Below are 24,146 nucleotides of genomic sequence, written 5' to 3'. Positions count from 1 at the left end.
TCTGACTTTCCCATTGACTTTGCTTGGCAGAAGGTTGCAAAAGGTGACCACATGACCCCAGGACACTGCAACCATCATAAATATGAGCCATTTGCCAAACATCCAAATTTTGATCATGTAGCCATGGGGACGCTGCAATGATCATAAGTCTGAAGAACAGCCGTAAGTCACTTTTTTCAGTGCTGACGTAACTTCAGTCATTAAGTGAACTGTTGTAAATTAAGAACTACTTGTATTCAAGTTCAATGGATGACTCTCTATGGGAAAAAGATCAAAACTTCCCTCTATCCATATTTTCCATACTATGAATTACTTTATATGCTTTATTCTTTCCCCCTTACTATCCAATAGTCTGCAGTGATATTAGCAAGTTATGAATAAATTACCTATTGATGTAGATTAGCAATTGGGGTATATAAAGAAACAAACTATTATTTATTGAGTTGCATGTATACAACATTTATATATTGGCTGTATGTTTATCCATGAACATGTATATATCCATGAAGCCACTTGTGCTTTTGCTTTATTTAGTGATATACGTATATATAAAGAGAACAGAGGTGGGTTGCCAATTTTTCTATTACCGGTTCGGGCGCGCGAAGCTTTTCTGCATGCGCAGAAGCGTCCAGGCAGGTGGGCGGAGCCTCCCACTGCCACTACTACCGGTTCATCCAATCCAGGCCGAACCGGGAGCAACCCACCTCTGAAAGAGTATCTATCCAAGTCAAGGCTTCAAATTTGAGAACAGCAAGATAGCATGTACATTCTTTTAACAAAATGGGTGGGGGTGGGATTAGAGCTGCTACCAGAAGCATGCTGCATTTTGCAGTTTGTACCTGGACTGACAATAGACTAGGAAGATTACATATAGGTCTTCAAGGACAGGGCCTGATATTCATTTTACTTTGATATGCTACCTTTACAGTTACAGCAGAGGGCACTGTTCCTTCATTCCAGACATCAATACAAATTATCTTATATATCTTTTAACCTGCATTAATTTAATAATTACAAGCTAAAATGTGGACATAAGCAGAAATGCTTTGCCTCTTCCATTTTAAAAAAATGGCCAACTACCAAACTCTGTTAATTTGCATGAATTTTTACTCCTTCAGAAAGCTCTTTTTGTGTAATTTCTTTTTTTTATCTATCAGACTAATGTTTTTAGTGTCTGCTTTCCAGGGTCTTTCCAGTTAGCTCTGTTTGCTTATTCATAGTACCATGTCTTTTAATCATTTAATCATACTCAATGCCACCAGACCTACAAGGAAACTTAAGCCTTTTTGTTCTGAAAACGGTAAACAAATGATTACTATATAGATTTTCAATTTTTAGAGGGCACGGTTTGAAAAAGAATCTAGCAATGACTTCACTCAATATTTCTCTTTTTTGGTGACAAATGGATGCCCATCCATGATAATGCATCCTACAATAAAAGGGGTTTTTACAACATACTTCATCTGGTTACTGAATCAACTTATTTCTGAGTTTGCATAGACATTGAATAATAAACTAATCTCATAGACTGGATTCACACAATATAGCAAGCACACAAATAAACACAAGCTAAAATTAGCCCAGTTTAGCATGCTGTGTGATTGCAGCTGTGTCTTTAACTAATCTGGTTAATACCAATAAAAGAGAATATTTGCAGCTCAGGGTTGAAATCAGGGTCCTTAGTGTTTTCTGAGCTTGGTTGTTTTCCTGCAAATGCTTCATTACCCAAACTAGATAACATCCTCCTCAGGGCTAGTAAGCAATGGGATTTGCTCTCTGTTTATATTCTAATCTAGTGGCTTGCCTTGCCAGTGTTAGTAGGGGTGGTCTTAGAAATACTTTGGTTGGAATGTTTATTTTTTATTTATTTGGCAGTTCCTTGATTGGGGTATTGTTTACTTGATTATTGGTGTGATGTCAATCCAAGATTAACTCCAAGATCAATTGAGGATAAAGGGACTTTAGCCAGCAGTACTTACCAGGTGCTATCCAAGGTACTACTATCAGTTTTAATGTGACTTTGTCTGCTATATCTGAGTTACTCACAAACCAGTATGATTAGATGTTTCTAAACCTTTGATTACATCTTTCAGCTTCAGATAACCATAAATGGGATACAATCATTTTTGTGACTCAGGCATCTTAAGTGAGAAATTGAAAACATACTTTTTTCTTAAAGAACAGTTTAATGGTAAGCTGGTCACTTACCACAATATCACTTATCGGTAGTAAATAGAACATTATTCAACACTGAATATATTATAATTAGGCATTACATCAATCAATTAAACAATCAATTACTGATTTTTATAAATTTATCTTGCCAAGGTTTTCTATCTGAGATAAGAATAATTTAGGAAGAAAAATTTAGGCAAGAATTCTATTGTATTCAGAAAGGTATACATTCTATTTGATTTAGTAATCAATTGAATCTGAAGACATTAAAAATGTACTATTAAATTATTCTGATATTTAACAGTGATTGTACTAGAGCATACTCCCAGATATAATAAATCTCTACCCGCATAACTTTTAACAATTAGATTTCATTTTCTTAAATATTGAAAAGATGCTGAATCTCTGTCATATCTAGATATAAGAAAGTCATTTGCATTAACAAATTAAAAAACACACACAATTGTGCATTGCTGATATAAGATGCAACTTTATTTTATCTTCCAGATGAAATGATGTTCTGAAAAGCTAACATTTGCTTCATGTAGCATTTGGATAACTTTTCTGCAATGTTAGGCTCAATAGTTGACTACCTGATAGCTTTATTTGTCCCTGGGTAGTTTTAGAGTGTGTCAAATTTTTCAACTTTCAATTTCCAAACACTAGGGGTGCTCAAAAGTTGTGACATGCCTTGGGGGTTGTAAAGATATTTTGGTTAGTTTAATATAATTTAGATGTGCTTGATAAGTAACTATACATACACACACACATATATATATACACATATACATATACATATACATCATATACATATACATATACATCATATACATATACATATACATATACATATACATATACATATACATATACATATACATCATATACATATACATATACATATACATCATATACATATACATATACATATACATATACATATACATATACATATACATATACATATACATTATATATATATATATATATATATATATATATATATATATATATATATATATATATATATATATATATATATATATATATACTTAAAGTCACAACCCCTGGTATGCCCAAGTATGGGAGGAAGGTCACACTTCCACTCTCTGTCATTAGGCTCGTCACAAGAGTCCATCCAGACAGAAACCCAATATTTTTTACTGTTGCCTTTTTTGTTACATTTGTTATATTTATGCTGATAAATAAATAAAGGGAGACTAGTATAGATCTATTTCAAGCTATTTAGCTCTCATCAGCTAGCCATACCCAAGTTTTTGGGAATCGAACCTGTGCTCTATTGCCTCCCAGGCAATATATATATATATATATATATCTTTTTAACATTTTGTTTCATTTGCATATGTAATTCTGATAGTCTTTTTGGTTTTTGTTTCATTTTTTATTAATGGCTAGTGTTATATATTCATTATTTTGTTCATCTGTTGGACTTATTCTTGTTTTATGGCTCAAAATACCTTTAATAAAATGTTAAAAAGTCATACAGGCAGTCCTTGACTTACAACCATTTATTTAATTTCCATCCAAAGTTAATGACTCTGAAAAAAGTGACTTATCACCATTTTTCACACAACTTTGCAGCATCTTTATAGTCATGTGATCAAAATTCGGACACTTGGCAACTGGCATGTATTTATGATGATTGCAGTGTTCCAGGGTCATATGATCACTTCGTTTGCCATCCTCTGACAAGCAAAGTCATTGAGGAAGCCAGATTCATTTAACAACTGTTGCAACAAAGGTCATACAATGGGGCAAAATTTATTGGTTCATTGTTATAGCAATAGCAATAGCAGTTCGACTTATATACTGCTTCATAGGGCTTTCAGCCCTCTCTCTCTATATATATTTATATTAGATTTTACAACCCCCGGGATGCCCAAATATGGGAGGAAGATCACTACTTCCATTCTCTGTCCTTCGGCTCGTCACAAGAGACCATCCAGGCAGAAACCCAATATTTTTACTGTTGCCTTTTTGTTACATTTTTTTGTTGTATTTGTGCTGATAAATAAATAAAGGGAGGCTAGTATAGATCTATTTCAAGCTATTTGGCTCTCAAGGGTATGGCTAGCTGATGAGAGCTAAATAGCTTGAAATAGATCTATACTAGTCTCCCTTTATTTATTTATCAGCACAAATACAACATATATATGTATATATATAACTTTAACCTGAGAGGTTAATAAATTTAATAAAGGCAAGATTTCTGGTCCAATTTAAAATGAATATCAATTCATTTTAATACCAATATATTCATTTTAATACCAATAGATTTGTAATTTTTACTGGAACCAGAACTTTTATAAATTATATAGAATTAATCTTAAAAGCTTATTTCCATTTCTATAACTCCTACAGTCACTTAAGAGTACTTCTTGTCAGTCAAGGTTAAAAGTATCATTTTCTATAGAGATCTAATTCCCTTACACTATGGAATTCAAGAACAAATGTTAACCTTGATACCCACATTTAAACCAAAAAACGTCACATTAGGTTATGCAGGTACTTATGTCAGTGTCTGGGTATCTCAGTGATGTCATCTCTAATCCTCCCTGTGGGATTATGTAAGCATCACTTCATTTATAATGATAGTATCTCTTAATCTTCTTGTCTACGACAGCAGCAACCTTTGTTTAGAAAAAGGCCATGGAAAGTAACCTCAGGAATATGGAGAGCATGAGGGTTGTTGTTGTTTTTAATTTGATATACTATCTTAAGGCCAATTTCCCAAACTATAGGCAATTGTAGATACAGGTTTATCCAAAATTCTCGATAAAAGAGTTGTACATTTCTTCAAGAGCAAAACCAGAGTATTTGGCAAAGAAAATGATTTCACATTTAGATTTGTGAAAATCCACCCTTCCCCTTTAATTAGCTATTAGCACATTTATACAAGCTACAGATTTACAGCCAGTTAACTAAGGAGTAGTTCAATTCAATAGTAGCAGAGTGGTTGTGTTTATAATCCCAAATAATGATGGAAAACAGTTCATCTCCTCTGTGAAACATTCATCTGGTCAGTAAATTATAATCACCTGTGAAATCCTTAAGAAGAAATTGTATAACTACCGGGAATAATTATACCTGAAAATATAAAGTGTAAATGTAGGAAAATAGAAATATGCCAGTTCAGATTCTCTGAAACTACACAATCTTGACACTCTTCTTGAGATTAGATCTTTTTTATTGGGTCACCAATACAAATCAGAGGGATGGGGAAGGATGTGGAACTCAGTGCATGAAGGATCCGTGGACTGACTTTACATCAGCCTTTGAAGGACTCCTGTGCGAAATCTTAAAGTGCTCCTCTTCAACATGAAACTCTATACTTAATATCTCTATTGTACCATATGTCCAGGGTTCATCTTGCTGACTCTCAGTGAGGGAGCCATTCAGATTTTATTCTCTCTGATCCTATTTTGTGTTTGGGATCCATTTTTTCCTGCTTGCCTCCTAGCAATCCTCACTATATGACCAACACTAAGAGGGGCAGCAGCCTCATAGTTACCATGCCAGAAGCAGAGCATTCAAATACAGAGGTGCTGTCAGAAAGACTGCTTGTGAGTGCATATTTAGAAGTGCCTTGGCCTCTTCCTCCTGATTGAGAATTATATTGGGTAACTTTTAAAATAAAAGGAGTTCCTTGCTCTTCATTCCTTATCTACCTAATCATCTCAAAGTGGGGAGATCCCTTTTTTTAAAAATCTATATAGTAGGTCAGTTGAGTGCTCCGTTAAAGGTTTCTTATGCAATAGTCAATATAGAAAAAAAAAAGAATGGGAATAAAACCTCTTCTTCCTTAAATACACAAAAACTGAGTTGCAGGGCCGTTTTCTAAACGTGAGCACAGCAGGGGAGGCAACATCTCACCCGTGGAGTTTATTGGTCAAGGAGGATCCCTAGTAGTGCCTGCCCTGAAGATCGCTTTCGGGACTGGCTGCACCCAACTAGTGCCCTTCAGATGGGTTGGACTTCAACACCGGAGCCTTTGCCTCAGTTGGCACTCGGTGCACCTGGAGAGGTTCAGTTGGGGTGGAAGCCCACAAGGAAGCAAAAGCAACCATCCTTGTGGATTTCTGTTTCTTGTAACAGGATGACCCGGTCAAGGTACCGGTCAACCGCACGTCCCCAACCACGATAGAACGGAGAAGGCCGTCGAGACATCTCCCCCCCCTCCCCGTTGCTTTAGTTCTAATGAAGTGAGGTCCACAGCAGGAGCGGAGCGGCGTCGTGCCCCGCCTCCGCTGCCGTCCTCCAGGGGACTACCGTCTCGTTCGCACGTCCCGCGGAGAGTTGGCTGCCGCTGCCGCCCTCAGTAACTTTGATCCAGGAGGGAACGGCCTCTCTGTCAATCAGCCGCGCGCCGGCGGAGGGAGCCCAATCGTAACCCTACGCGGCCACGTTCCTGTTGGCCAAAGGCCCGCCCTCCTCTGGGCGTGGCCAGGCGCTATAATATCCCGGCCCGGCTGACAAGCCTCCGAGCCGCCTGTAGGCGGTGGGAGTCTCAGCCGAAGACAGCGCCTAGCTCAGGTGTACCGAGTAGACTGGCGAGGGCGACTTCTCCAGCCGCTGCGCTCCCGGCTCCAGCCATGCTGCCCGCCGTTGTCCGAAGGTGGCTGCACAGACCTAAGGTGAGGCTGGAGGTCTTTGGCGGCAGTCCCGGCGGGGAGCAGAAGCCGGGTGCCTCTTTCTTCCCCCCCCCCCACTCCCACCCTCTGCCTAGTAGTTGCTGAACTAGGCCTGGAGTTGTCCCTCCCACCACCCCCATCCCGCCCCCCCGGGCAGTCTTCCTTCCCCGAGCGCAACCCGCAGCTCCTCCTGGCCGCGATTCCGTTTCTCTCTTTTTTTTGGGGGAGGGAGGGGGGGGGACGGGGACGACGGAAGATAGGAACCGAAAGACCGTCTCCGTTCGGACTCTGACTTGGCGAGGAGCGGGCTCCTTTTGTGCGAGGGTTTCCCCTGGTCTGCGAAGACTTCGCTCCTCCCGGGGTTGAGGCGGGTTGAGTAAACCGAGCGCTGCTTTCTTGCCCCGCTTTTTCGGCGGCTACCGGGAGTGGGGGAGGGAGGGAAGGGCGGCTACCGTCCGCTTTGGTCAGAGTGCGCTATAGGGGCTCCTTCGGCACAAACGGCGGTTATTCCTATTCGAATAATGGACTTGTTACGCGAGTTGTGGGATGGTTGGCCGGGTGTTCCTTCCCCCCTTTGTCTGGTCCGTCTCGTGCGGTTTAGCCGCGGCGACGGTGAACCCGGGAGCTCCCGTTGTGAGTATGAGCAGCGGTGCCGTAGCTGAGCTCCAGACGCGCGGTCTGTCTGCGCTCCCGCCCGTAATTGTGTCGGGTTAAGTAGGGATCTCTTGTTTTTGTTCGGCTTGCTCTTGCTTCTTTCTTGGTCTGTTGATGAGTTGATACTCCAGAAAGCTACTCTTAAGCTACGCCTTGGCTCCAGGATAGCGCGTGTGGCAATTGCAGCTCCAACTTTCCGTCCTGTCTTGTCAACTTTGTGCCATCGGATTCAGATTAACAGATTTGGAAGGGAACAAGACCTTGGCTCTCATAGTACGTGAGTATAGCTAGTATGGCTGTTGGTTTGAGCTCAAGAGCTTGGCATTTGGGTCGCGAACGTTTCGTCGCCGTTCGAGGAGACACAGTCGGTGCGTTTTGAGCTGGGTACGGTATTGAGCTGGGTACGGCTGTAGGAAGCCGTTGAGGCGAGGCTTGTGATTCATACTTATACGGTATCTGACTTTCTGGTATGTAACAAGATATGTTACATTCTGAGCGAAGAAAAAAGGAAGGAGGGAACCAAGTATACAATGAATTGCAACTGCCAAACAATTGATATGTTTAGAAACATTATATCAATCAACAATTTTTAGCCTAAACCTGTCAAAATTCTGCCTGGGAAGAAGAAGACATACATTCTGCCTTTGTAAAATAAAATAAAAAGTCCCAGAATAGTTGCCTACAGAGGAAAGATCTAGGCTGGCTCTGGGTGGAGCTGAGAAGTTGAGGTTCGTGTGTGAGTTGTCTTGCTGCATCACCTCTTTAGATGAAGGTGAGTGCAACAGGCTTTACAGGGAGCAGTACCCACTATTGGTTTGCAAGAGAATGACTTCCTGCTGATTTATTTTATGACTCACTTTCCACTCAGGCTTCAATTTTGCAAGATATAATTTTAGAAGTATACTGTACACTTGGTAGATCAGCAAAGTTTGCCATATGGTGTGTTAACTGTAAATTGCATTTCTGTGGCTTATGGTAATTTGTCCACCTTGTGTGCCGCCCAGCATTATCATCTCTTGTACAGATACATCAGTCTTCATATCAAAAGTATAAAGGCTTGTTTTGTTCCTTACTTTCAGTGAGCATTCTGGCTTGATTTCTTCCAGTAACAAATGGTTGGTTTCTCAGCCACTGTTTCTGATGAATCTGAAGCAATCTTCTCCTTAGGTTAAAGGAGTTAACCCTCCTCTTCTTACACAGAGCCCATCCCTCACATCTGAACATCATAATGGAATTCCGCTGAGTTGACTATCTTAAATTTTGCCTTGATTGAAATATCAGTCTTCCTTGAATATATCTATGGTTCCTATAGCCTCCCCCCACCCACAATCATTTTTGTTCTTTTCTGAGTTTTCTTTTGCACCATCCCTATCAATTCTGGAGCTTATGGGCGTTCACATAAATACACCTGCAAGAGTCAGGATGGCTTAGATAGTTTTTATCCTTAGAGTTACCAGGAGTAAAGTAGGACTTGATAGAACATAAGAATAGCAACACATGGCATTGGAATCTTAAAGGTCCACCAGGAGTACAGAAATGTGTAACATGGCAGCATGATTTTATACCAGAACTTTCTCTCTCTTTGTATTCCTGATTTACACTCATGCTGGAACTAGTTATGCAAGTATTGTTTGATTTAAGATAACTGGGTTTCACCCGACATCAAAGGAATGCATCATTTGAACTTCTTGTATGTGCCAACACAATCTCTTCCCCGTTTGGTATCTTCTGGACCTGTTGGGACATCAAGTCTCTGAACTCCTAGGCAGCATGCTCAAAGAAGGGTGTTGGGGAAGTTTTTTGAACACACGTGGTCTATAATTTGTTTTAGCCATGCTGTGGCTTAAGTAGAACTGTTTAATACTGATTAACGCTATGCCTGAGCATTATACTTTGAATGTACGTGGGAGCTGCATGTTTTTCCATAATATATTAACATCTTCCTTTCAGTTTTTCTTTTCTTTATGTGTTGATTTTAATTTTATTGGCATGGAGGACTGTACTGTATCAGACCTTCACTACATTACTGTGCATATTAGACAAGCTAATTGTTTTATTAACATCTTGGAACTTACAGAAGTTTAAATCAGTTTTAATCTTTAACTTATTTACATCCTCTCATAATTTTGGTGGGGTAAACTCAGGATGCTTTGGGAGTCATAAATTGAGAGAGTAAAGCTGCATGTAACCCATTGGGGGATTGGGTGTGTGTTAAAGAATCCTGTTCTGAAAAAAATAAATCAGTGTTTATATGTAGTGTAAAAATGATATCAGTTATGTGGGGTTTGCTCTTTCAAAAATTGAATTTCTGAAAATCCAGTTCTTAATTTTTTTTTCAATTTATGCACCTTTTACCTTTTATAATACTTATGAATTGGAAACTGTTTTTTTTTAAATGATTTACTTATTCCCTCCAAACAATGTAAGTAAAAATAACATATCTCACTTGTAAAACTCACAGCATTATCAAAAAATAAATGTGAAATGCCTACGAAAGAAATGAAGAAAAGAGAAATCAGCAGGAAAAGTGTTCAGCTCAGTGCACCATTGCAAAGAGGATGGTGGTTTAAATCATTTCTTGACTGCAAAAAGCTCAGAATACTCAGATTCCCTCTTGTGGCAGTAACATTTATTTATGTAGCTATGAGACAGTAAGTGGGAAGGGCATAGGTCTGGCTTTTAAAATCTAAAATGCATGTGGAATTCAAAAGTATAAACCTCCTATTTCAAGGAGGTTTCAAAGTATTTCCTCCTCCGCGAGCTGCACTGGCTGCCTGTCGGTCTCCGGGTGTGCTTCAAGGTGCTACTTATCACCTATAAAGCCCTTCATGGTAGTGGGCCTGGGTATTTGAGAGACCGCCTACTGCCAATTACCTCCACTAGACCGATACGATCGCATCGATTAGGCCTCCTCCGAATTCCATCTACTAGCCAGTGCAAACTGGCAACTACCCGGAGGAGAGCCTTCTCGGTGGCTGCTCCGACCCTCTGGAACGAACTCCCCGTGGAGATTCGGACCCTCACCACCCTTCAATCCTTCCGCGCCGCTTTAAAGATCTGGCTGTCCCGGCTGGCCTAGGGTTAAGATTTCAACCCCACCCGAATTGTGTGACTGTTGTGCTCTCTTTTAATATGTTGTATTGTTTCCATATTGGAATACTGTTTGTCTTTCCCCCCCTCCCTTTTTGAATTGTGAGCCGCCCTGAGTCCCCCCAGGGAAAAGGGCGGCATACAAATAAAGGAAATTCAATTCAATTCAATTTCTGGCAGGACTACCAGATTCTGTAACAGTTTTGTTCCCTATGTCATCTGTCTAGTAAACTTGCAAGGTTTGTTTTTCTCGCCATGTACATGTATACATCCAAACTAGACTGTGTTGTTTCTCCCTGTCATATAAAAATGTGGGTATATGCATATTGATTGATTGATTGATTGATTTTGTCATGTTTATGTAGTGTATATTGGAGGTGGTGACCCTTTGAGAGCTGTATGCAATGAAATTTCATTTTAATGTATGCCAATTAGTGTACATTCAAGGTGACAAAGTTATTGTAAGTCTACAAGTCCCAAGTTCTAAAGTGAGCGTAGCTTATTGCTGCCATTAAGACAGGCATATTTTCCTGCATTAAATTGCCATATTATCAATCTAGGTACATAGAGGAAAAATATTTGGTATAATTGTCACAACGTGACTGTATTCCAGTAGTTCAAACATTAAAGTTTCAATTTTCTTGATTTTTCTGCTGCTTTATCAATATTTTGAGTAATCTACATGGTAATAAATTAAAACTGTCACTTGTGCAAAGCAAGCATGTCAATGATAGTGAAATCAATAAGGGCTTTCCTGCACTGCAGCTTTAAGCTACTTGATTCCCATACTTAAATATCTAGAAATGAAACCACCTTAAGACAATACTTGCTAGATTTCAATCCTTTTAGCCACAGTGATGTTCTATCTATATCACACTTTCCACAGTCCCCAATTGGTAGATTCCCTTGCTTTTTTTTTGTACACCTCCCACCTATGCCAGGGAAGCAGGCACAGAGCTCTTACCTGTCGATGGAGAGGCCTTTTAGGACATGATGCTTCTATTGATAGATCTTATATGTGGACTTCTATACATTGACTGCCCCCCCCCCATCCCCGGTATTTGACACCTTTTTGTTTGGGGAAAGGAATGAGCAGCAGACAGGGATAGCCATGATTCTTCTTACCTGCAGGAGCCAGGGTGACTGTTTCCCTGGTCTTCATTAGATTTATGTCATTGACTGGTGGTTAAACTAGGAAGTTGAAGAAAAACATCCTGGAAGAAGGCAAACCACTTCTGCATTATTAATAAAGAAACCACATGAGCTCATCCATGAAGTCACTGCGAATTATATTCTACTCAAAGAGAACAGCTTCTTTCCTCAAGACTTGCGGTCACCACTGTTTGTATGTATTGTGAGCAGCGTCCCACAAAAACATTCTTTGACCAGTAACCAAAGCAAGTTTGGGATCATTACAGCCACTTCCCAAAGTCTTATCCTGATGCCGAACGGTTCAACGGGAACTATGAAGTAGTTTTCTTGTTCCATGCTTTGGTCCAAACTGAAGCCATGTGAAAGACCTTTGCAATACCATCCTTTTCCAAATCATGGAAGACTCAGAAGAGGTGAGCAGAAGAGAGAAACTTATTTTAAAACAGTTGTGGATGTCTGAATCCTACATTTTTAATGACCTTTAGCTGGAAAGATCAAAAGTTTTCAGTGAGCTGCAAAGTTCAGAAAGAGAGAGAATAGAGGTAGCCCTCTACTTATGACCACAATTGAGCCCATCATTTCGGTTGCTAAGTAAGACAGTTGTTAAGTGAATTTTGCCCCATTTTACAGCCTTTCTTGCCACAATTGCTAAGTGAATCACTGAAGCTGTTAAGTTAGTAACATGTTTGTTAAGTGAATCTGGCTTCCCCATTGACTTTGCTTGTCAGAAGGTCGTAAAAGGGTATCACATGACTCCAGGACACTGCAACTGTCATAAATATGAGTCATTTGCCAAGCATCACGAGACCCTGGAAATGCTGCAATGGTCATAAGTGTGAAAGATGTTCATAAGTCTCTTTTTTCAATGTTGTTGTAACTTCAAACAGACACTAAATGAACCTTTGTAATTTGAGGATTACTTGTATTGCTGAGCACCTTTAGCCAAAGAATGTCAGTGTTCTGAGTAATGCACCCATTGAAAGCATAACTCCAAGGAAGGTAGATTCCTCAAAAGATATGTTTATTGGATACATCATATCAGCACAGCTGGTGAAAACCAATTCTGACAGTTTCTACAGTTTTCACCTAATTAAAAGAATCAAACTCCTCCCTCCCAGGTGTCACCAGTCACATTGTCTCTTTCAATGGCCAACTGTTTCAATGACCTTGGTTTCCACAAGAAAGTATTTTGTTTTGACCGGAGCCCGGCTATCTACTTCCCCCTTCCCTTCCCTCTCCCTGGCTTTGTGGCAACTATGAGGCAGCACAAGATGGCTTCAGCCGGGTTCACTTCAGAGTTGACAAAGACCTTCAGATTTTCTGGCGATCTTTTCAGAATTTCACTATCATGGGCTCCTCTATAAATATACTGACCTGAGCCAATATTTTTTATAAATTGCGTAACACTTTTAGCTCAGTTTTAAACTCATAATGTCATTGAAAGGTTAAGATAAGGTTTGCTTAACAAGGAGACCTTTCTGAAAATAATTGATTTAACCTTTCAGCTCTTTCCAATAAAAGGATCCCTCAGCAACTTGTTTCTTGAATTGATTCTAGAGTTAAATAATTACATACTAACCCTTATTTTTTATCCAGTTTTCCTCAAATATTAGCCCAAGTACATGTTGAATGGTGTCTCACCTTTTTCTAATGTTCCTAGATTTAATGTTAATAATTATCTGTAATATTCCACCTAAAGGAATGTCTGGATACAAATATTTTCAATATAGTATGCCTAATAATTTTGTTGAGTATAAACACCAGGAATGGAAAATAGGTCACAATTGTGATGTCTGGATGAAGTAACATTTATATATAATTAACTGAGCATGTATCTTCCACATTATAGTGTTTCATCATGTTTTTCCAGTAATATGCTTTGTATTTGTTAACACAACATTGCTAAAAGGCTATTTGCATATAGCTTAGTACTGAACTCTGGTAGCTGTTGTATTTTGCAGACTGTGTAAGATTTTAAACATGGTCTCTTGCTATTGTTTCCTGCATCATTATTTTTCTCAAGGGAAAGCAACTTTTTAATTTTTTATTAATAATTGTTTTTAAAGGAATAATATCCTAAATTATAAAAAGAGGCAAAACTAAAAAATTATTAAAGTATATTTACATTTATCAATAAACTGAGGCCATAATTCATTACAATCATCTATGGTTGATCTATATTAATCCTGAAAAACACTGAATAGTTGGAAGTGCATGTTTGGAGAAAAGGAACTTGTTTTGAAAGTATATAGACTTGTTTCACATATGCTAAGTCATGGTTTCATTAATGATAGTTTGTATAAATGTAATTGTGACTTATTTAATAATCAAATAAACCAGAACCGTAAACAATAGTTTGCAAACCACCAGGGGTAAGTACACATAATACGTTTAAGCCAAACTGAACCTAGTCATGCACAGATTCTTAGTATTTGGATGCTGTTGTCTTGATGACGTACAGATGGGGACACTGCAGGTTGATTTAATTATACTGGGTAGCCAAAAGATTCTGATCATCACTCCTTAAATCCAACTTCCTGTGTCAGTCATAAGAATGAATGTGTGTAATTCAAGTTATTCAAGAAATAGTATGCAGGCTGTATTGGTCAAACTGACAGTCTTGTTATACAGGTCAGTGTAAAATCAGGTCTGATTACGTCATTTGTGGTTATGACAACAGCTCAATAAATAGTCCAATAAATGGAAAATTGGAGCTGAACACAAAAAGTAATAATCTGCATAGAAGGCTCAGTCTACTGCATTCTGCATAGCTTTTATTTAAAAAAGGCCATGGATTTGGAATGAGTGCTGTACAAAAGACATGAAATGGATCAGGACAGGAGAAAATTGTTATTTATTTATTTGTACATACCTATTTATTTGTACATACTTACCATGTTTCCCTGAAAATAAGACAGGGTCCTAATTTCTTTTGACCCCCCCACAATAAGCACTTGGCCTTATTTTTGGAGAAGTCTTATTATTTTTAGGTGCAGGAGGTGGCAAGCGTGGTCATGGCTGCTGCTGTGTTGCAATATTTTCAGGGAGGGCTTATTTTGGGGGGAGGGCTTATTCTAACACATGCGCTCAAAAGGCCAACTGGGCTTATTATCCAGGGTGGTCTTATTTTCAGGGAAACAAGGTATATGAGGGACGTGGTGGCTCAGTGGCTAAGACACTGAACTTGTCAATCAGAAAAATCGGCAGTTCAGTAGTTCGAAGTTTTAGTGCCGGATAATGGAGTGACCTCCCGTTACTTGTCCCAGCTTCTGCCAACCTAGCAGTTCAAAAGTACGTAAAAAAGCAAGTATAAAAATAGGGACCACCTTTCCTGGGAAAGGAAACAGTGCTCCCTGTGCCTTCGGCGTTTAGTCATGCTGGCCACATGACCACAAAGACGTCTTCGGACAGCACTGGCTCTTCAGCTTTGAAACCGAGATGAGCACTGCCCCCTAGAGTTGGGAACAACTAGCACATATGTGCAAGGGGAACCTTTACCTGTTTGCATCCCTGTTTCCTGAAAACAGGTTATAACAAATATAAAGACAGGTTGTGTTACTGAATAAGCACCATTTTTACCTATGAAGGAGAGGTAGAGAGATTTAAAAGATCAGAATATGGAAAGAAGCTCATGGAGAAGCAGTCAATATCAAGACCAAAACTTTACAACTTTCTTAGAACCAAAATAGGTGCTACTTTAGTTGCTTTAAAGTTAGAATTGAATATTTGAAATTGAATTGGTTGATCATATGCCATCAAATCACTGTTGACTCTTAGTGATCATTTAGATGGATTTTCTCCAAGATATTCTGTTCCTCACCTTGGTCCTTCAGGTTTTCAGACGTGCATCCATTGCTGCTGTAATTGGGTCTTGTTGCTGGTCATCCTCTTGTTCTCTTTCCTTCTCTCTTTCTCCAGAGAGTGATTTTTTCACACAATGTGCCCAAAGTAGGATAATTTGAGCCTAGTCATTTGAGACTTTAGTGAGAACTCTGGATTAATTTGATTGATCGTTTATTAGTTTGTTTCCTTGGCTAGCCATGATATTCTAAACCGCATCGTCCATTCCAACACCAAAATTCAAAAGTGTCAATATTCTTTATATCCGCCTTCTTCAAGGTCCTAAACTCATTTCCATAGTGTCACAGTATCTCAATACTTTAAGCTATTACCTGCACTACAGTATTCTGATCTTTGTAGATATTAGATATTTCACAGTGGTTCCACCACAAAACCGCGATGCCCTTATCCGCGCCGACATAAGTGCGGAGGCAAATCCGCGGCATCCGAAGCGCTAAGAAAAAAACGACCCTACCGCCGCGACAACAGCGCGGTGACAGAAGGGCGTTCTACATGCTTCGTTCTTTGCCTCCAAATGTAGCCCTCCTCCTCCAGCTGACAGCGGCAGCGGGCACGGGGCAAAGCGGGCTGCCCAGCAGCAGCAGCCCGCGGGAAGGGTCCAGTACAGCCGCGGGGGGAAGCAGGAAGCGGAGGAGGACGCGGCAGCGGCGGCGGCTGAGGCTCTCCCGGGCCGGCGAAGCAGGCTTGCCCGGCGGAGGCAGGCTGCCCTCTTCTTCCTCAACAACATCTCCTTGGACGGGCGGCCTCCGCTGCCGGCGCCTCCCCCGGAGGAAGAGACAGGGTGGGCGGCGGCGGCTGAGGCTCTCCGGGGGCCGGCGAAGCGGGCTTGCCCGGTGGCGGCGGCCGCCCATCCAAGGAGATGTTGTTGAGGAAGAAGAGGGCGGCCTGCCTCTGCCGGGCAAGCCCGCTTCGCCGGCCCGGGAGAGCCTCAGCCGCCGCCGCTGCTGCGTCCTCCTCCGCCGCCAGCGTCGGCAGCCCTGCTCGGGCCCCCCGCGGGCTTCCTGCTGCCCCCCGTTGCTGTGCTGGACCCTTCCCGCAGGCTGCTGCTGCTGCTGGGCAGCCCGCTTTGCCCCGTGTCCGCTGCCGCTGGAGGAGGAGGGCTACCTTTGGAGGCAAAGAACGCCCTTGTGTCGCCACGCTGTTGTCCCCGCGGTGATGACGCGCGTTGATGACGTCGCGACTTTAGCGACGCGATTTAATCTCCGCTATTTTGCATAGCGCGGTTTTGTCGTGCCACGTTCACAGCACCTAAATAACTTTTTCAAGGTTTTCATTGCTATTTGACCAAGTCCTAGTCTGCAGAGTATTTCCTAATAATTGGTTCCTTTACAATTGAAAGGTGGAAGCTATCCACCTCTTTCATATCTTAATTTGTCAATTCTAAGACTGGTTTCTGTATTTCTTATCATCTTTTCTATATTTAAACTTAGTCACTGTGCTCTTTGACTTTTTCAGTAGGGTTGCAGATTGTTTGCACTTCAGTAATCAGACTACTGCTATCAACATAGTGCATGTCCCTTCCTCCATTTTAAACTGTGCTTATCATCTTCCAATTCAGGTTCCCTCAATACTGTATATAATCAACACACAAAGACAGAATGTAATGTACAGCCTTGTATCTGCCATCCTGGAACCAGTCTGTTTCTCCATGTTCTCTTCAGACTGTGGTTTACCAACTTAAATACAGGTTTTGCATTAGGAGAGTGTGATATTCCAGAATTCCCATTTTTCTAAGCACATTCCACAGCTTTGCATGATCAACAAATTAAAGATCTTACTATAATCGATGAAGCACATATTTGCTTCTATTTTTTGCGTTCATATTTCAAATATTTATTCCCTAAGTATAATCTGACTACATTTGTGTGCCATCTGGATTTTTGGCAAGAGTCTGTTCTCCGAGCTTTCTATTTAACTGCTGGACGTTTCATTAACAAATTAGCTAACATCTTCAGCGGGATCTGCATCTGGACTTTCTCAACAGATTAGAGTTCCGTGTAAAACATATTCTGGTAGTTAAACAAAATATCAACCAACCAGAATATCTACTGTATCTCTATGGCCAGCTAAAGACCATAGTGAAGAATGAATGAAATAACACTCCATAATTAAACAGTGAATTAAATATAACTAACCCTTCATCTAGAATGCATTAAATCCCACCTTTCTGGCCAAACTACTGCTTTAAGTTCCTCTGCCTTGTCTGAATTCAGGTTCAATTTTACTGGCTTGTGTTCTGTCTACAGAGTATTCCTGTAACTTTGCATGATTTTAAGGAAGATAAATGGAGTTGTGAGCCATCAGTACTTCTCTGTTCCAAAACAACTTCTCTCAGAGTCAGATAACCCTTTAGAATACTGCCTTGGTGCTGAAAGATGTTGAAATATATTGGTTAATGAGTAGGGTCAAATTTATCTTGTCATGCCAGAACAGGCAACATATTAAACTGAAGCTATTTCAGTGTCAAGAAAAAGTGAGGAATCAATTTATAATAGATTCAGAGAATCCCAGTCCTCCAAAGTTATCTTGATTAGCAATGCTGCAACACATATATTTTGTCCAAAAGAGATGTTTTTGTGCTTGGATGATGGCATTATAGTTTAAATCAGAGTGTTAAGATATTATTCCCACTTACATAGACATATTTATAACCTTAGGAAACTAGCCAGTCTACACATTCCCATTTTGTTGTCATGATTGAGGAGAAACGAGTGGACAGATATTAAGTGGCCTCAAGAACTGCACACAACACCCATTTCAGAGGCACTGAAACTAAAGCTGCATTCATGGGAAAATCCATATGTGAGTGTTATCCTCAAAATGTTTAACAATCAGATGTGAAGGTCTAAGCAAAACTGCCCCAAAATTTAACATCTCAGCAAAAATCCTGTTTAAGTAGTCCACATTTCCCACCCAGAGAAGTTTTATTGGAAGAGGCTAAGTAGAATAGAATAACAGAGTTGGAAGGTACCTTGGAGGTCTTCTAGTCCAGTGTTTTTCAACCTTTTTTGTGCAAAGGCACACTTTTTTCATGAAAAAAATCACAAGGCACACCACCATTAGAAAATGTTAAAAAAAATTAACTCTGTGCCTATATTGACTATATATAAAGTGTTTTTCCCACGGCACACCTTACACTATGTCATGGCACACTAGTGTGCCGCGGCACAGTGGTTGAAAAACACTGTTCTAGTCTAACCCCCTGCTTAGGCAGGAAATTTTACACCACTTCAGACAAATGGTTATCCAACATCTTAAAAACGTCCAGTGTTGGAGCATTTACAACTTCTGGAGGCAAGTTCTTCCACTGATTAATTGTTCTAACTGTCAGGAAATTTCTCCTTAGTTCTAAGTTGCTTCTCTCCTTGATTATTTTCTACCCATTGCTTCTTGTTCTACCGTCAGTTGCTTTGGAGAAGTATGGAGATGTAATCTCTCTTGGAGTCTTATGAGGTCTTTTAGCATCATCTTCTTTCTGATGAGAGTTTTTGGCTAAGAACTGCTACATCCCTTATTTGACTTTTTATTATGGACTCTAATGTCTTTTTGGGAGCTGACTTTTTAATCAACAAAACAAAAATAACTATTCTCAGTTTGGGGGGGGGAGGAATTAAGCAGTCTGTTACTTGTAACAGATCTTAAATTGCAAAAGTCTATGTAAAAATCCTAATGGAAGTTCAATCAGGCTTAGCCTTATTTTAGATGTTTGACTTTTCAACCTGTACCATTTCTCTGGGTTTTTATTTAATAATTATGTGAACTCAAGGGGTATTATCAGCTAAATGATTAGAAATAGCTAGCTAGTGATTGCTACAAGTGCAGTGTTTGTACTTCTAAGAGCATCCTCTCTTTTTTTGGTTAAAGCTTCCTGCCTTCCCAAGATTGTGGCATGACTTTATACCAAAAGGTTGGGCACATCCTGCGATTGCAGTATAATTTATCTTAACAGTAAAATGCCACTACCAAGTCAACTATTTGAAAATGATTATTATACCGTGCAAATTTACAATCCAACCCAGTTAGTTCCTTATTATCTCTTTTTGATATTCGTAATCATACTATAGGGAGGATTCTTGCTATACAATAGTGCCATTTTGTCTATGTGAACTTGAGCCTTTCTGCACTTGTGTCTAATCACTATATGCTCTGGATACCCCCCCTCTCTCCCCATCCCGTCTAAATCTCCAAAAATTGCTTTCACCTCCTTCCCAGACTATGAACAAGTTAGTTAATGGAGAAAATCTCATACCAAGAAGTTTGGATATGTAAAAGTTAAAACTCTTTGATTTTGATTTGTCAATAAAATTCAATCTGTTGATCTAGATAATGAATAGAGACCAATAAAACCTAGGAAACTTCAAATTTCAAGAACTTTAACAAAGCCAGGGTGCCACTTTTTTTTTTGCTTTGTTTAGCCTTGTTTGTCAAAGGAGGAACAGCAACATCTTTCAAGCTGTTGCAAGCAGGACATTGTGGTAAAAAGTTTTAGAGAACCCCTTGAGGGAGTCAGAAAGCCCAGTTCACCATATCCTAGAAATTTCTTAGGTAAGTTCAGATCACATTTACATAATCTTTGTTAAAGTAGTGCTTTTCCCATACCCTGATTCAACAACAGCTATGCTGTGTTAAACTTCAGTCACTGTAGTACTTAAGAAATTCAGAAGACCGATAGCAGAGAAGCACTTACTAGCTATTTCAGCCTGCTGTAGATATGTTCCAATTTTCCGGTCAGCCCCTTCTTCCTTCATTTTGTTATTGTTTCTTAGATCAATCTATGAAAAGTAAAGGAAACTACTTGCCAGCACTTAGAATAGGATAGTTATGAAATATTCTAATTCTATGACATACTTATTATTTGTATGCGTGTACCTTCAAGTCTGTGCTTCAATGCTGATTCCTGGTAACTGCCTGGACTAGTCCTGCAGTTTTCTGGGCAAGATTTTCAGAAGTGATTTGCTCTTGCCACCTTCCCAAGTCTGAGAAGGAGTGACTGGACCAGAATCACCCAGCTGACTTTGTGCTTAAGGTGGAACTAGAACTCATAGTCTCCTGGTTTCTAGCCTGGGTCCTTAGCCACTGCATGAAGCTGCTCTTATTAAATATAATTTGTCGCACAGTCAGCCAATTGTTCAGACAAGATTTGACATTTTTATCTACCATTTGAGTCCTTCCCAAGGCCTAGAGATAGGCAGATGTTGATGTTTAATGGTGATATTTATCATATTTGTTATATTTTTATTGTTTCTTCTTCTTGTACAGTTGAGTTTGTTTACTTCTTGTTATTTCTGATTTGTAGAAGTAGTCACTGTTTAGTTTTCTCTTTTTCTTTGCTTTAGCAGATGGGTTGCACTTTAATTTAGTAGTGGGGAAAATCTCTCTATGTCTAAGTTAGTCAGTCACTTTAAAAAAGACAAACTTTTAAAATCTGTGGTGCTGACTTTGTTAGTTCTGATCCAGTGTCATTTGGAGAATGCTGCAAATTGAAAAAAGATTAACTTTTTTGTGGTGAGTAAGAAATAGTTTTGGTGGCTCTAGAATATTTTTAAGATTAGGCCTACACCCTCTTATTTGTTTTACAGAGGTAGAGGTACAGCATGAAAAACAAGAAGGCAAACAGCTTACAAGGAAATTTAAGAATTAGTATTCTACTACATTTACTGTACTAGTTATGGTGATGTGCTTAGGATAAATAGGGAACACAGTCCCATTCACTGAGGTTTCTTAGTTATTATTTGTACAGCTCTTTGGCCTTGTTAAAGTACAATCAGAATTATTTTTTCCCAGGGAGGTGAAGATCCTTAAAAAAAGATTCCATAAACCGTATCTAGTAACCACTATATATGGGCTTTGTTTACATGCGCAGAAAAAACATTATACTGGAAGTATTATAATGGTTTCTATTTTCTTAAAGAAAGCCATTATAATTTATATTATATCTGTCCTTTACTCCAGTGAAGAGGAATAGAGTTTATTTCATGGCCATTAGGATACTCAATCTCCTTCATGGATTATTAACTTGCAACAGTGAAGGGGTTTTCCCAGCCTAATAATGTGTTCAGAAAGACTTGGTCATATTTTAGACAGGATGGGATAAAGATCTACTGGAGACAAAAAGAAGAAACACTTCCAGTATTCTGGCAAACAAACAAAATGAGCATTCACAAAACAGGACAATGAAGTAGACCAGAATGGTTCACTTCATATCAGAAATTCTATTGAGGACAAGAAAACCGTGGAAACAATGCAGCTGCTATTTTTGTTGAAAAGGAATGGATCAAAATTGAGTACTTAAATGCAATCCCAAAAATGATAAAATGACCTCAAATGGAATTCTAGATAAATTAATCAGATCTGATCCAATTCTGCATTTCATTAAAATGAAATGAACAAAAATATCCCAAAATGCAAAAAGAAAAAGCAGCAAAATGGCTGTCTGCTGAACCATCAAAAGTAACTGAAAAAATGTAGAAAGAAAAAGACAAACACAGAGGAAAAATCGTTCAATTAAACATCGAATGCTACAGAAGACAAAGAAGGAATAAGATGATGTATTTAAATAAACAGTGCAAAAAAGTGAATGGGAAGGACAAGAGATCTATTAAAAGTACAGAAATTAAGTAAGCTCGTATGCATAAATGAACATCATAAAAGATGAAAGCAAAATTGTATTGTGAAAGGAAGAAAGAAATTAGAGATGGTACAAATGTGTTGAAGAACTTCATCAAAATGTTTCTAAAGTTGTTGATCTAACTGAACTAGAAACAGACATTCTGGAAAGTGAAGTTAAAGGCCCTCTAGGAAATTTTGCAAATAATGCTTCAGAGTTGATTATAAACCAACAGAACTGTTTAAAATTTTACCAGATCATGCTGTTAAATTGGTGTCTGCAGTTTGCACGCAGATATGGAAAATCCAGCAGCAGACAAAGAAGTGAAAAAATAATTTATATTCCAATACTAAAAAAGGGCAGTGTTGTGTTCAACTTATTGAACCATTGTGTTTATATCACATGCTAGTTTTACATACTAGTAAGATAATGCTCAAGCTTTTGCAATCTAGACTTCAACAGTACGTGGAATAAAATGGTGCAAAGTACAAGTTGGATTCAGAGGATGCAGGAGTACCTGAGGTCATATTGCTAAATCCAAATGATAATGGGAACAGCAAAGCTCATTTTTCTTCATAGATGTTAGTATAGAAAAATCTTTCAGTGGTGTTGACCAAAACAAATTTTCAGTAGTCTTTAAAAACATAAGAAAAACAGGCCTATTGAATTTATGTGGTGACCAGTTAGATTGGAGTAAGGGAGAAATTAAATAACTTCATATTGTTTTAAAATTGTGAAAAGAACTAAGGTTACATACCATTAGTTTATTTGTTTGGCTTGCCTGTGGAACATACTACAAGAAATAGAAACTGGAATTATAAATGCTAGGAGAATCTTCAACAACCCAGATTGGTGGCTGGATGTCAGGAGTACTTGTGAAATCTCTTGTTGAAGATGAACAAATGGAGGTCAAAAGCTAGTATGATTATCAATACTAACAAAATAACAATAACAAAAAAGACATGATTATAATAACAAGCAGTGTCAACTCAATGTAAACAGTGGAAAAGAAGATGAAGTAATAACATATCTTATTTCCATAAAAATCAAATGTTCAGAAGCACAGTAATTGTAGCCATGAAAGAAAAACATGTTGCTACTTGGGGAAAAACACAGTCAGATTGAGACAAATTATTCATATTTAGAGACATCAGACTGACAAGATTGTATACTATCAAGGACATGGTCTAGATTTTACAGCTGTGTAACACTTAGGAAAGCCCCTGTGAGAAGATGAACAAAGAAATATGTATTCCTTTGAATTATAATGCTGCAGACAGTTTTTGACAATACTTCAAGAAGAAACAAAATAATTTAGTATTAGAAGGAGTAAAACCAAATTGCTTACTGGAAACCCGAATATTGAAAAGTTGGACACATAATGCAGAGGCAAGAAAGACCCTGATGCTTGAAAAATCAAGAACAATGCAAATAAAAAGTTGATGGGGGGGGGAAGATGACTAGATACTAGATGACTAGTGACATAAACATGAGCATACCATACCTTAAAGAAGCGTTACTGAGAAACCATCCTCACAAAATTATCTCGGTCAGCTGACAAAGAGTCAGAAACAACAAGAACATAGTGCTTAGTATGAATAACTGAGTTGATTAAAAGTTAGCAATCCTTGAGAAATAGCTAGGTTGGTCTGGTGCAAGAAAAAGGAAGTGTTTTGTGATTTTTAAAGATTCATTATGACATGACCTAATTTGGGAAACAACCTATTGTATTTGTTTACCAAATTTCTACCCTGTTTTACCATTACAAACAACCCCAAACCTCCCCATATGAATAGAACAAAGCAGCTGACTAATGGGGCTGTATTTTGTTTATTGCAGTGATAGAAAACATTCAGGCCTTTGAACATAACATATTAATAGTCCTACCAGTTAGTGGAACCTGAGTGAAAGGCTAGGATTCATTTCTGTCAGAAATTTGGACTGCATCTCTTCTT

At 39.0% G+C, this 24,146-nt stretch overlaps 1 protein-coding gene across 3 annotated transcripts in view; it reads left to right on the top strand.

Moving 5' to 3' along the window:
- The first annotated feature begins 6,663 nt into the window (after nt 1-6,663).
- The window catches only part of ZFYVE28 (zinc finger FYVE-type containing 28), a 36,652-nt gene continuing 19,169 nt past the window's right edge, over nt 6,664-24,146 (top strand). For 2 of the 3 annotated variants that reach the window (XM_032210089.1, XM_032210090.1), the window contains exon 1: nt 6,664-6,830. In XM_032210089.1, coding sequence (XP_032065980.1) covers nt 6,789-6,830 — 42 coding nt within the window. In that variant the 5' untranslated portion in view covers nt 6,664-6,788. The remainder of the gene's footprint in view (nt 6,831-24,146) is intronic. The other variant, XM_032210087.1, reaches the window with a different exon arrangement.

This window comes from Thamnophis elegans, chromosome 2 (genome assembly GCF_009769535.1).
Source record: "Thamnophis elegans isolate rThaEle1 chromosome 2, rThaEle1.pri, whole genome shotgun sequence".
In the NCBI taxonomy this organism is placed as follows: Eukaryota; Metazoa; Chordata; class Lepidosauria; order Squamata; family Colubridae; genus Thamnophis; species Thamnophis elegans.
Note: the sequence above shows the minus strand (reverse complement) of the source record. Positions and strands in the feature narration are given on the sequence as shown.